The sequence below is a fragment of the Simochromis diagramma genome, unplaced genomic scaffold (genome assembly GCF_900408965.1).
Source record: "Simochromis diagramma unplaced genomic scaffold, fSimDia1.1 OVJJ01000545.1, whole genome shotgun sequence".
NCBI lineage: Eukaryota > Metazoa > Chordata > Actinopteri > Cichliformes > Cichlidae > Simochromis > Simochromis diagramma.
Window position 1 is genome coordinate 7,467,600 of NW_024387371.1, and position 14,731 is coordinate 7,482,330.

General features: G+C 38.6%; 2 protein-coding genes across 2 annotated transcripts; one reads left to right on the plus strand and one right to left on the minus strand.

Annotated features, from left to right (window-relative positions):
- Positions 1-447: 447 nt before the first annotated feature.
- Positions 448-7,633, plus strand: LOC120719230 (transmembrane protein 198-like). Its single transcript, XM_040008268.1, has 5 exons — positions 448-668; positions 1,926-2,237; positions 4,289-4,864; positions 4,972-5,099; positions 6,750-7,633. Exons 2-5 carry the CDS (start codon positions 2,084-2,086, stop codon positions 6,897-6,899), a joined length of 1,008 nt encoding a protein of 335 aa, XP_039864202.1. The 5' UTR covers positions 448-668; positions 1,926-2,083; the 3' UTR covers positions 6,900-7,633.
- An 827-nt stretch (positions 7,634-8,460) lies between these two features.
- On the minus strand, positions 8,461-12,786 carry LOC120719229 (matrix metalloproteinase-19-like). Its single transcript, XM_040008267.1, has 9 exons — positions 12,451-12,786; positions 11,927-12,015; positions 11,708-11,838; positions 11,417-11,629; positions 11,082-11,327; positions 10,896-10,997; positions 10,611-10,775; positions 10,370-10,497; positions 8,461-10,298 (listed from the first exon to the last, which is right to left on the minus strand). The coding sequence occupies exons 1-9, from the start codon at positions 12,565-12,567 to the stop codon at positions 10,059-10,061; spliced, it is 1,431 nt and encodes a 476-aa protein (XP_039864201.1). The 5' UTR covers positions 12,568-12,786; the 3' UTR covers positions 8,461-10,058.
- Positions 12,787-14,731: the final 1,945 nt, after the last annotated feature.

Consider the following 14,731-nt stretch of genomic DNA (forward strand, 5'->3'; position numbering starts at 1 on the left):
GTTGTTGTTAAATGTCAACCTCATGGTGGCAGTAGAGGAGAAGCTCAGGGATCACTTAAGTCAGTATGCATCATCCCTTCAAGACCACAAGTACCTTCACAAATTTTAATGCAGGTTCATATTATATATAGCACTAAAACTTTAAAGGCACCCACTTTAACATGGTTAAAACACACACACACATTTAGAATACTGTTTGCAACCCAACAAGAAAAGGATTAAATTACATTTTTGTGGGGAGATCCTATGAATAAACACAAATCAGAGCCTAAAACAATATTGTTTTAGTGCAAGCTGAATTTAACCTTAATGAAAAGTCACACTGACTGAAATAAACTCTGAACTGTGCTGTGGCTCCAGCAGGATCCTGGGTAGTGAGAGTTGAACTCTCAGCTGGTCCGGCCTTGGACTTGGTAGCAGCTTTGTATTGACGCTGGGGGCAGATGGTCTCTCTCTCTCTCAGAGTCAGGCGTCAGCTGTTCACAAGCACAGATGAGGGACTTACTGCGGTGGACATTGATTTCACACACAGCTCTCAGAGAGAACAACATAAACTTTTGACAAAACTACGGACCTCTCTCTCCTTCCCTGGGGTTAACAGCTAATGAGGATATTTTGTTTTTCGCAGAAAGTTTACTTTTACAGTGTGAAGATATGTGGCATTTGAGGTAGGTCACAGAAATTTTAAAATTATGTTTTCATTTAAGAGACTGTGGTTTCTTTATTGTTTGTAGTTATTCTGTTCAGCTCTATAGATAATCATACTGACTGTTTCTGCAATGAAAAAAAAATTATTTTTTTTTGTCACTGAATCTCACAAACTAGTAGAAAGATAATTATTTTAGTGGCTTTTCCTGTACTGAAGCTGTGATTTTTTTTATGTTTTTAATGTTACGAGGATTATTTAGCTGCTAGAAAATGTGTTTGTGCTTTTATCTATATAAGAGGACACAGGAGTTGACAGGAGGATCCCTCACCTGCTAAAGCCCCTATAATTCCATTTGCTGACTGTAGGATCTGCCTGAACAGCTTATAAAGTCTTTACAATAATACACCCTGTAGCTAGACGGCTGCACTGTAAGCCAAGATGAAGAGTGTGTAAACACGATCTATGCAGTTAATAATGAGTGTATAAAATACCTAATAAAATAGTTTTAATTTAGCTGATAAGTAATTCTATTCTGTTTTTCTAGTGGAGGAAAATAGGTTTATGCTTTGCATAAATGTCTCCATCTTTGAGTGAAATGTATACCCCAATTTCACTCAAATTAATCAGGAAATATTTTTCTTTTGAATATTCATAATAACTATCCACAACATTAAAGTGATACATCGTTAATTATAAGCTACAGTCCTTCTCCAGAATGCAAACTTTTAAATCACTATGTACTTAAAGGGTTTTCTGAATGCAGAACTCATTTGTTTCTGTACTGTTTTAGCTAGTTTTACTTATGCTAGAGGCTAGAGTACATCTATTCCACCATATAGAATATACTGTATTATTGTTGAGCTGTTTTTTTCATTAGCTTGTGCACTAAACTTAACCATACTTAACCACATGTTCAGGACAATACATACGTATTACGATGGCATCAAGTCACAAGGTCATTTCCTCATCTGTATCCTGTTCTTGAACAAAAGAGAAACTCAAGGGGAACCCCAGTTTCCTCCTTTGGTTCCTGAACAGGGAATTGGACATGGGAAAGAGCAACATCCTCTCATAAATTCACCCAAATATGACTGATGCTTCATTTAAAAACTTTATGATGTCTCATATGGAATGGAAGTTGTGTTTTCATTGGAGAAATTTCCGGGATAGACGAGACTTGATGTTTAATAAATCTCAAGTTAGTGCAGGAAAAAATAGAACTGGGTCTGTGTTTGTCTTTGCTGTAGAAGTCATAAACAGTCTTTTCTTTCTGCAGGTGCACAACAGGAAACAGTTTAGTACATGCTTTTGGTTCGGGAGCTTCCTCTTTCCCTGGATACAAAATGCAGGCCGTTCCAGTTTTGTCCTTTCAATGAGCAAAACAGATTCACGTCCACACCAGCTGCTCACCACCAGAAGTAATAACCCTCCAAGATGGCACTCACTTCACTCTATGTTACTGAGAAACCAGGAGCTGGCTTAAGTGAAGTGGACATATGTACACTTGAGATTAATATGAAGTATGAAGTCATCCCATCTATTGTGTGCTCTGTTTGCCTTTCATTTGGCCTCATCTACTGCTTTTCCGGTACGTAATCATAATGATATTAACGTCAAATTTAAGGAAAGACTACTTAAATTTTTTACATCTAGCTGTCCACTCTGCTTTTAAATGTTTCAAGAGCTCACCTGATGGCTTAAAGCCTCAGCGGCAGGTGTCTGCAGGCTGCCAGGGGTTTAGGGTGGATAAGCCCAAAGCTAGAGAAGGCAGATGGGTAGTCCTGTGTCTGAATTTGACAGAGACAGCATATATGAAGTGCTACCTGTTACACACTCATGGTCTAAAGTTAAAGCTGAAGTCTGCTCCTGTCAGCACTGACAGTGATTTGTTTTTATGTAGAGCTACACAGGGAGAAAATATACTACAGTATTAAAACCAATATTTATTTGGTATCACTGAGAAAATATGCAGAGAAAGATTCAATCAACACAAAAACTGAGTGTGATAAAGAGTGTTGTGTCACAAGGACCTGCAGCCTAAAACATGTGACATTACGCAAACACACATGCTGCCAAAGTCTGTTTTTCCAGTAACACTAACGCACTGTGAGGAAATGTATAACTGTCAATAATTAATAATGGGGAATTTTAAAAAAGCAGTTTTAGTGGTGCAGACAAAGAGAGTGCTGTCATAGTTGTGTTCACTTATGTAACTCTGTGGTTAGTGATTGTCATGCACATGCAAGTGGCCTGCCCACAGAGACTCAAAGGACACCAGAATACAAATGAGTCATGTGAAGCATTGGGCAAATGTACAGCAGAATTACACTGCAAACAATGAGCTTTGTCTACTATCATCCACAACCATCCACCCAAAACAATTCATCAGAAATCTAAAACATTGCCATAACTGTCTTCACCATACGCCTTTCCATATCACAAAATAAATATCTTTTGTATTCATAGACACTAGTAAACATGTCTCTCACTATAACTAAAGGTAACCTGTGGTATTAGCCACAAAACTGTAAAGGAACGAGAGCAATCACTGCAGTCTCCCCACCTGGAGCTGGAGATGAATGCTGGAATAAATTTGTGAATGAAAAGGTATTTTAGTGTGTGAACCATCAGCATCTGCAGAATCATCCAATCAGCTCTTATTGTTGTGGCTCATATAAGGTAAAAAAAAAAAAATAGTGGACCTAATATTTCATCTACCTTGGATAATACACATTTTTATTCTGTTTTTTACGGATTCTTTTATTGTTTTTGTTTTTCTTTTCTTAAACATCTGTCCTGTCTAGTCCTTGTAGCAAGCAGAATCATGGTCTGAATGCTTTGTTGTGCCAAACACATCTGCTTTCCCAAGAGGAGCACTATGGGCTCTCTGTAGGCTCCTTTTGTTAATCTTATTGTTTTATTTATTTTATTTTTTATTATTCATGCTATTATCTATGTGGATATTATGCTGAAGCAGAAAGGACATGAAAGATAGAAAAAGAAAAGGAGAGAGAGCGAGAAAAGAGTGGGCATGGGAGGGAGGAAAGCTGGGAAACAGACAGACATGCTGGGTCTCCAACTGCTACATCTAAAACAAAGCACATTTAAAAATCCCACCAAAACTTTCAATAAAACTAAAATAATATTATTATTATTGCTAAGTTACAGTGTGTCACTTTATTTCTGTTCACATTGCAGCTGTAAGAATGTGACTTTCCCAACTCTGAGACTAATAAAGTTTGTTTGATTTTATGAAGAATAAAAACATGTTTGTTTGATGTGTTTTGGGCACAGTTAACAAAAGAATCTTTGCAATGCAATTATTTTTACAATTACATAATTGTAACTTTAATATAACAGTTAAGGGGACATAATAAATGACTGAAGTGTGGTGCTTTACATTATTGCATTACTAACAAATAAAATGTAGTTACATTAACCCATTACATCCTGCAAAATCCTGAAGAAACATGACAAAAATATTAGGTGATCTAAGCACATAAGCTAAACCTAAAACCTACAAATACAAACCAATATTCCTTAATTGATCCAGTGATGCCTATGCTTTGCCTGCTTATTAATCAGTATTAAAACTAACACTGGAGCTGGTTCTAACCTTCTTTTATTACCCTCCCCCAGGATACCGCTGCTTCAAGATGGTCATGTTCTTCTCAGGCTTCCTGTTAAGCTCGGCAGCCATGCTCCTCTTGTACCATAAAGAACCTGCACTGAGCACCCAGCTGCAGGCAGAGACCAAGGCGGGCATTGGCCTTGGTGTGGCTGTGCTGTGTGGACTGTTGACCATGTTAATGACAACTGTGGGACTCCTCATCAGCGGCTTACTTCTGGGAAGCCTTCTCTCCCTCTCCATCTTGGTGGTTATTGGACAATTTCACAGCCTTACTCCAGTTTGGGTGCCTCTCAGTGTTGTTCTAGCTGCCAGCATGGCCGCTGCTGTCTTTACACTCCAGTGGCAGAAACTATTCAGCATAATCTTCACTTCTGTGTTTGGAGCAACTGCAGTCATGCTGTGTGCAGATTACCTGGTGGGGGCATTTGTATTGCCAGATCAAGTGTATGATATATTTTCTCAAGCTGCTCCACGACCACTCTGCTGGTTTGACTGGGCTGTCACTGGAATCTGTCCTGTTTTGAGTCTCACCGGAGTGCTGGTGCAATGGTGGTTTACTGCCAAAGGAATGTCACACAATGGAAGTAAGTTTAATTCAATCTCTAACTCAAGGCTGTATTCACAACCTCCCTATTTGATGTTGTGTGTTCATGTTTTATGTTTTTTTGTTCTCCCCTTTTAATGCATCCAGGTGCACATAAAAAACAGAAGAAATATGCAAAAAAACATGCAAATAAAGAGTCAAGGAGAAGACCTCAGCATCACCGCCAACGGAGGCCTCCACCCCTGAAACGCTATGCTGGGGATGTCCTGGCACCGGTCAGTGGCTGAGATTCAAATGGTTGATGTGCTTTTTTGATCATATTTTATTTATCCATTCCAGATAATAATAATAACAGATGCCAAGGCACTTGGTTGTTTATCCATATCTACATAAGTCAAAAATGTAAACAAATCTTTATGTTTTTATTGCTATTTCCTTGAATTATAAGAATCAAGTCAGTAATGTTGTGAAGAGCATTTTTACCAACTCTAAGTCATTAATAAATATTAAAGTTAGCTATGTACCTAAAGGATTTAGTTATCCTTTGCTTTATTGCCTCCCACCTTTACTATTGCAACTTCCTGATATACAGTGCAATTTCCCAATTTGCATAGCCTGAAGCAACAATATAGGGCTACCCTCTTGGGGTGTCACCACCCAGAGGGGGGGGTCAGACACAATGTGTGTTGGATGGCAATCAAGGGCTGCCAAAGTGCTTCTGGCAAATTGTCAGGCAACTCAAGAGGAGAAAGCAGTATTATACTCAAATGGTGCATAGTGCAGGTGGGAGCTGCAAACTTCAACTCAGCACATAGGCAGTGGAAGGAATACCTCAAGGATCACATCAATCCCATCGACATGGATGGATGAGGGGGCAACTTGGCCATCACTAAGGTGAGGTCACCATGATAGTTAAACCGCTCCTTCTTAAGGCACTGGATGTTGTGTGACTGACACCCACAACGTGCCTTTGGAAGGTAGAGACAGTGTCTCTGAATTGGCAAACTTGGGTGGTAGTTCCTCTCCTCAAGAAGGGGGACTGGAGAGCATGCTCCAGCGTCATGGGGGATCACACTTCTCAGCATCCCCAGAAAGGTCTTTGCCAGGGTGCTGGAGAGGATAGTCCACCCATAAGTTGTGTCTTGGATCCAGGAGGGGCAATGCAGTTTTAGTCCTGGCCGTGAATTCCTGATTAGCTCTTTGTCCTCTCAAGAATATTCAAGAGTGAGCAGGAGTTTGCCCAATCAGTTTACATTTGTTTTGTGAAGGCAATCGACTTCATCCCTCGGGATATGCTGTGGTGGGCACTTCTTTTTATGGACAGAATTTCTAGGCAAGTGACAGAAGGCTCCCACTTTGGTGGTTTAATGATCTCATCTCTGCTTTTTGAAGATGATGTGGTTCTTTTGGCTTCATCAGATGATGGCCTCCTTTCAGGAGGTGGTTAGGGTAAGAGAGGTCTGGGCTTCTCTTCTACCCCCACGACCCAACCAGGGATAAGCTGTGGAAATGGATGGATGGATTTTATTTATCATTTATTCTTGTTTTTGAATTCTTTTTTTTTTTTAAAGTATACAATTGTTTATGTTGCTCTGTTGCTGTTTTATTTATCGTATTTTAATTTAAGTTTTTAGGTAGTTTTGGGTTTTGAAATTGGGTTGCTGGAGACCTTGAATGTAAATACGTTTGCCTGGAAATGATTTGGGTTATCTTCTGTCTCTTTCAAAATATGCTAGATAAATAAAATTGACATGACACAAGTATACATTAGTATTAGCACACTTTTCATACATGAACTGGTAAACAAGGCCCACTGCAGCTTTGTGGAGCACCAGAGTTGTTCTAGGTTCTCACTGTGTATAATTTGTCTCCATGGTAAATGGCCAGTTTAACAACAGTGCATCCTCCTTTTGTTTGCCTTGCAGAGTTATCTTCAGAGCCTTCAGGAGCGTCAGATGGGAACCGGCTCCTCTAAAAGCACCGTCAGCACTATCACACACACTCTAATTGACTTTGACTTTGAAACAGGCTCCATGGTGCCTCTGACCACTTCCTCTCCAGTCTTCACAGTTTGATTAACATGGCTTCAAGCAACTATAGGTTACATATGTCTGAGGAATAATTAATCATTTGAATTTTTGACCATCACAAACACCTTTCCACAGTTTCAACTTGTGGTTTGAATCCTTATTACTGGCTTCATCAGATAACAATCAGCATGCTCAGACTGATATGAGGTACTTGGAGATCATCCCCTGAATGATGACAAGACAAATTAATGCAACCTCAACACAGCATCAGGCCCATGACTACTAAATCCTTTGAGCAGTTTAACTCTCAGATGAGTTCTTTTGTTTCATGCAATATCATTACAATCTTAAACACTCTGCTTATGTCACTGTGTACATACATAGATCAGTAACACATCTAGATTACACTGAAATGTAATCATTACAGCTACAAAAGATAAATGTGTGCCAGCACATGCAATGAAACAAAGGATATACATAAAACATATAATTCTGAACGGTAGACCAATAAAATGTTGATCAGACAGCTTCACAGTCAGCTGTTTTGGGTATTGTCTTATGTTAAGAGTCATTAAATCAGCAACGTGATGTATATGCAATCATACCAAAGATAAGAATGTCAGCAGCATCGAAAACACTGATGGTATTAAAACTGTGAAGAGTGTGTTTAGTTGTATATGGGTTCAAGTTTGAATTTGAAAACCAGATGATGTGTTATTTCATCTTTGAAGGTTACATCCTTATTTTTAAGAGGTTAAATAAAACATGCTTTTCCTCTGCTCTGTACTGTTATTAATCCATCTATACTCCTCTAGTGTGTTGTCCTTCTTTGGCGATATCTGTTCTGGAGAGGCTAGATCAAAATTCTCCTATTTGTAGGTCACAAATACATTTGACTCAGAAACTGTATCTCCTCCAAAAAATCATGACTAGGTCACAAAAAAATCCACACGCCTTCTTGGAGTAATTGTACAGCTGTTTTCTGTACACCATTTTGTCACTGCTATAAAAGAAGAATGCAGCTGGCCAGCATTACAGAGTGAGATGTCATTCATGTTTACATTCTCTGACCTTTCGCAAACAAGAACCTCTTGTGTCTAAATGTTAAATCCAGTTTTAAAGCTTTTACTTCAGCATTTCTTTAGCATGTTGCATGTTTTGGAATCAGAAGTGACCAAATTTGGACAAACGGGCTGAGTTATCTACTAATATTACCATTAGCTTGATCCGTAAACTGCATGGATGCATCATGCAGACACAGATACCTTATAATTAGTGCTAAGCGAGCCATGTGATTTGGTATATAAATGTATTAAAAATGCTCCAAAAGATACAAACAGATTTGAGAAGTTTTTCAGAGTTGATAATAGACAGCTACCAGCCTTGAAAGTTTAAAACAGTTCAAAAAACCTGTAATTATTATGAGGGATTTAATTATAGAGAACAAAGCCATTTTTGTACTAGACTGTAAATATGCCATAGCTAAACTTTGGCCTTTTAACACTCTGAGTCTCTGAGTACAGACTCACTTTACAGAGCCAGCTTCAAGTGGTCACTTGAGGAACTGCAGTGTTGACTTCGATTTGCAGTCCCTTCTGGATGTTGCCACTTGGTCAATGCACTTTGTTCTGTACAGTTTTATGGTGGTGGGGTTCAGGTTAGCAGAAAAAAAGAAAACAAGAAGTCTATGAACACTATGAAAATGGGTCCAAGATTTCTGGAACATTGTTTTAATTATAATGTATGAATATGTCGGTTTTGTTCTTAAGGTTAACCTTCCCTTTGTTCACACTTGTTTAAATGTTAATTCCACTTTTTTCCCACCCTTTGTTTTTTCAGTTAATGTTGCTACTGTTCAGCTATGTTAACTTTGCACTTTACATGCAAGGATTTAGAATAGAATAGAATAGCCCTTTATTGTCCTTGTACATGCACAATGATATTATGGACATTTTTGTACAGAATGATGTTTATCGTAGCAAGAAACTTCTCCGCAGACATTTTAAAAGAAAGTGGAAATTACATTTTTCAAATTTTTGAGCCGTTGTCTTTTGTCTGAGTAAACACAGTTTCAATTTTTTTTGTTCCTTCTAATTTTCATTTCAGTGTAGCTTCAGCTAGTTTCTGCTGGCTTGCACATTTCACAATTGAGCTTTTTATGGTCTGACGATGTCCAGTTTTAATACAGTCTTTTTTTTTTATGTAGGTGGTATTTGTTAAGGGCAAGTGCTAAGAAGTCCAGAATAGATATTAGAACACAAACAGTGTAATCGAAAAATTACATCACGGAAAAACACACACAACAAAGTCTTCTGATGTTTCCAATAGAACCACACGGCAGCAAAATTAATTCTTAGTTTTCTGAATGCACAATATCATTTTCGATCAGCCTATTCAAAGTCTGATTTTTATTTCAGTTATTTCAATTGTTCACATCGAGTTGTAGTTTTTAGTTTCATTTTAATTAATTATAATAAACTGGTGCCTAAATAAAAGTGAACACAGAAGTTAGGTATTTGGAAGATCTCCATGTGGTGAAAACCGCCTGCTGATCTTGTTCACGTGTCTGAAGTTGACTTTCTTATCAGGTAAAGTGACCTTATCCTTCAAAGACACTGCATGCACAACTACACAGGTGTTTTCCACCTGCTCTGACTTCTTAAGACTCCTGCTTTGTTAAGAGCAGCGTGAGCTTCACAAAAATCTGTTTTGGTTTTATTTGATTCGTTTAGATTTTACCAAGACTCCTTTATCTGGCATTTGTGGCCAGACGTTAAAAAGGGCACCCTAACAACATTTGATATAACTCATATAATATACTGACATAATGTACACATACACCAATAAAATGCAACCAGGGGGAAGGCTACAGGGAAGTATTCCTCACATGTTCTGTGATTAATGTCCTCTCCTCTGTTATCCTGGTTGATTGGTCTGTTTATTTAATGTTAAAGTGGAAGAGAAGCAGAAGTATGTATAATTAAAGATAACTATTTTAACTAGTTACTAGTTTATTTGTTAGTTTAATTAGGTAAGTGGAAGCTTTAGTATTCCTTTTTTTCTCAACATGACAGGACTGAGAAGCAAATATCATTGCACACACCCACATAACCAATACCCATACTGTGAGCTTGTTTCACTGTTATTAAACCAAGTCATTGTGCAGATAAGGTTAATGTTGAGTCCCCAGTGGCCTCTGGTGGCTCAGTCGTCACACTGCATCCAGCGCAAGGCAGTGTTGAGAGGGTAGGTCTTCTCCACTGCTTGGTAGTTTTGGTTTACACGCCAATACTCAGTGCCTTTAAATATGTATACATAACCATTAGTCCACGTTAGTGCAGCATCAGTGTTGCTGGGCATCCCTTTGAAGAGTTGTCCAACTGGTTTAGGGTATGATTTGAAATCCGTCGGAGCAATTTCATCCCACTGCCAGTATCCAGAGCCCTGAAATAAAGAGCAAATTATTGACTGAGTTCAGATATCAAAAACAACAAAAAGACTGAAAATCGTCTTACTTTGAAAAAGATAATCTTCTGGTTCTTATTGAAGTAAAAAGCAGAGTCAATATTTGCAGGGATGTTGGACAAACGTTTGGGGAAGCCCTGGTCAAGTTTGAAGCCTGTGTATCTCCATAATTTGTCTCCTGTGAAAGGATGTTTGCAGAGGAAAGACACTTGAATTGAGAAAACACACCAAACAGAACACACAGCTGGAATTAAACATTCTGAACGCTGCTGATAAAACTACTGAATAAACCTTTCAGAAAGTAGGATTTGCCAGTTCGCGGAGAGTGAACAGCTGCACTGAGACTTCCTGGCAGCTCCTTCCACAGTGCGGAAATCTGGATGGGAGTGTTGTAGTCAGAGTTGGACACTGTCCACACATACTGCCCACTGAAAAAGTATGTCTTACGCAAAGGACCTGCAGGGGCAAAATGTAGGAGAAAAAATATCTTTAGAAGCATCTTCCTGTTTTGTTAAACAAAATACAGAGCAAAGCATATATAAAGGGATTTGTATCAGAGCATCAGAGTCTCTGTACCCAACATAACTGCATCCACAGTGGCCTTGCATGGATTTGGAATAACTCCTCCTGGCCTTGACTGTCCTGGATTTCTGGATTCAGGAATCTTCTCTGGCTTTCCTGAAAAGGGATAGCATTGCAGGTTGCATAAATAGTACTTCAAAGATATATTCATATGGTGCTGTAATAACATTTTGGCAATACCGTATAAAGCTTGGATCCCTTGTATGTCATCTGGATGAAGCTTGAAGTCAGAGCGGTATCCATTGTAAACAGGTCCCATCAGTGCATTGTAGTACTGTGAGTGGCCCAGGCCTAGAGCGTGGCCAATTTCATGAGCTGCTACAATCCTCAGGTTGGAGCCAGAACTCTTCCCTTCTGTCCACAGTTCATCCTCATCGAAGTGCACAATGCCAGACTCGGGGGCATCAGCGTGCGCTAAAACACGGCCTAAAGATGAAGCAAGGATTCTAATTAAATACCAGAAGTCACTCAGATCACAAAACTTTGGAGTTTCTTTGTTCATATGCTGGTCCTACCTCGGCCATCAAAGGGTACTGGACACGTCTTATCTTTTCTGTGAAATGAGATTTTGATGTCTGCTCTTCCTTGATCCAACTCTCTGAACCTTAAAGGTGACACATCACTCCAGTACTTAAAAGCATTCTGGATGGCCATGCGAGTCTTTCCCTGACCCAGATCAGGAGTGTAATTGTAAATGCGGTACGTCAGCATTTTCTTACGCCAGTAACCTGTGAAATTATAATTCAAAATCCTTTATATGCACATAAACTACACATTAAAAATCCAATATGTATACCGTTACCTACCCAGGACTCGATATTTGAGAGATTTGTTATCGAAAGAATCCTCGAGGCCACATCGAGGTTTATTCATCATTGCCAGCGTGGCTAAATCCAGTTTTCCTGATACCTGCAGGTTGGTCACTTTCTGAAACATTCTGACATTAAAAAAAAAAGTTTTAACTTTCAATTGAAATGAAGTCTAAATAGTAAATGAGGACAATGTAAACTGATAAGATGGTTAACCTTAAAGCTTCCGCCATTTGCTCATGTGAATAATCTTGAACTTTACTGTCCAGTGGGATGTGCAGGTAGCCGTACTTCTTTAAGTAAACCTAAAAGAATGGCAGAGATTGTGAGGGATATTAAATTATTGATCTCTACTAGACAGATTAAAACAATTGTTCTTTCTTTTTTGACATGTTACTTGACTATTTTTGGTCACTGAAACTAAATAATCTCAGCACGGGTGAGGTGAGGTTGACTGAATATAGATGCTCCATTACCAGCTGAGGAATTACTTCCATTTGTGCCAATTATATAGAGATCTGGCCTTACAGTGACATTGGTGAGCTTAAGACAATTAAAAATCCAGTTTCTGCTGATCTCTGTGGAAGTAATGTTAAAACTGGACAGCAGTGCATGCTCCAAGTATTTCTATTTTAATTCTCAGCGAATTGTATGCAAATTCTAGACTCGGAGACTGTGATTTTTACATTAATATTTTAGATTATATTCCAGCAGATCCAGCTTGTTTTGTATTTTCTTACCATGGCTTCTGTGGTATCTTTTCTGCTCAGGGCGATAGATGAAGCTGTTATCAACAAAACAAGAAGCACCATTAACTCCAGTCTGTATTCCATTTTCCAGTTTGGGTCTTTTTCCATTACTAGATAGAAAAAACAACAACTTTGAATCCAATGCGGCAAGTTGATCTTTTCAACTGATAAATAAGCTGTGTGTCTTTCCAAACATCATTTTATCCATCTTCTCTGTGTTCGTTCTTCTATAACTGTGTCAAAGTTGGTGTCTTAGTATTTATACTGTCAAGTGTCTGTTCAGGACCTGCCTCGAAACCACATAATAAATATTTACAAGGAATGTGATGTGTCGACTGCAAAACACCAACACATATTTCAGATGTTAACCACCTGATCACGCCTTCTGACACCATCATTTAGAGCCATTTGTCTTGAAGGGTGTAAGAATAACTTCAGAGTAATGTTGTTTACGTCAAAGGAAGCAAATAAATTAAGAATGAACTTTTTTTAGAACGTGGATGAGCTGCCCACTACCTAATAAAGGTGCCGTCTTGCGACCAGTTATGTCATTGTGGTGGAAGACAAGCACTTTCTTGATTTTTAATTAAGCTGTATTACTTTATAACGGATGTCTGTGGTAGATGTAACAGAAATGCTACCGAGTTGCTCACATGTGATTCATGTTTGTGAAATCTGCACTTTATTCCACAATATCTGAGCGTTCTTTATCCTGTGGTTGCCATATAAAAAACAACAACAAACCACACATCCTCAATGAGACAACAGCTAATTATATTGTTCTCAAAGTAGGAGCCCATTCAAGCAAAAACAATGACACCCCCGTGTAACCATTGCTACAAATCGTGTCTGAGACAGAGTACGCCTCCTCCTCTGCTGTTTCATTGTGGAATAAAGGCTCATAAAAACCGAGACGGCAAAACTCCTGGGGTTTAAAACATTTACATCTCCTGGTGAGACCATCCCTGATTCCTCACCAAGAAAGAGAATTTTTATCTAGCCTCTCTGGCTCTTTAAGGCATAAGCTTTGTCATTGATTGACTAATTCTAATGGAGGAAAGCAAACATATTAAAGTGGATCTATCATGATTTTCTTGTATGCACCATTAAGATGGTGGATGCCTCTATTAAACACAAAGTTTCAAAAATGAGATCAGTGTTATTGTGTGGTTAATAGCTTACATACACGCATCATGGGCATGAATGTCAGGGCAATTTGGGGTTTTTACTGATTTGTTTGAACTGCTCTTTTTCCAGGGTGGATGATTGTGCCGCATACACCTTTTCTTTAATCCAAGTGGGGTCAAAAGTATACATCCAAACTGTCACCGTCAGATGAGAGGACACTCATTAGGATATTCATGAACAACACGGGAACCACCAAGGCTCAAACCTCCAATCACACATCTGGACCCATCTGGCCGCAATGACTTGGAATGGATAAAGCAGGCTAACATTAAGCTTCTGAAATGGCCTTCGCAAAGCCCTGATCTCAATCTTACAGAAAATTTGTGGACTTTGAAAAAAGCCAAGTCTGTGTCAGGAAGCCAACCAATTTAAAAGAACTCTGTCAACTCTGCCAATAAGATTAGTCAAATATCAGCCAGAATTATACCAAAGTTTGTTGATGGCTACCAAAAGCATTTGGTTGAGGTGCAACTTGCTAAGGGACATTTAGTCAATTACTAGAGCAAATTTTATGTAAATATCTGAGACTGTATGTTGTATACTTGTGTACCCTGTGTGGATTAAAGAAAACCCAAAATAAATCCAAACTTGCACACCCAATTGTATGCTGTACGATCATTCCAACCTGGAAAAAGAACGGGTTAAAGAAATCTTTAAAAGCCCCAAATTACTATGGCATTCATGTCATATGAACATCTGGCCACAACTGTACAGGTAATCCCTGTGAGCCTGTCCAGGCTTCAGACTGGAAAACAGCTACCAGTATAGACATTCAAACATATTAATAATAAAGATAGCCTGTATAGGGATTTTCCTGCTTATATCAAATACTGGACAATCGTCAGAACGATGACTTTGAAGTTTTTATAAGTGGGGTTTAATTTATTTAAGCTTAAGGTACATTTTTATCAAATGACTAAACATAACAGAAGAATATATCGACTTAAGTTAATATAGACCCCTTTGCCTTGACTACATGTGGATGACTCATTCTTACTTTATGTTACATCCCAGCGGTCCATTTTGAGCCAGAAAAATCATTAATATAACATCCTCATCAGGACCACTCATCCCTCAAGTATAG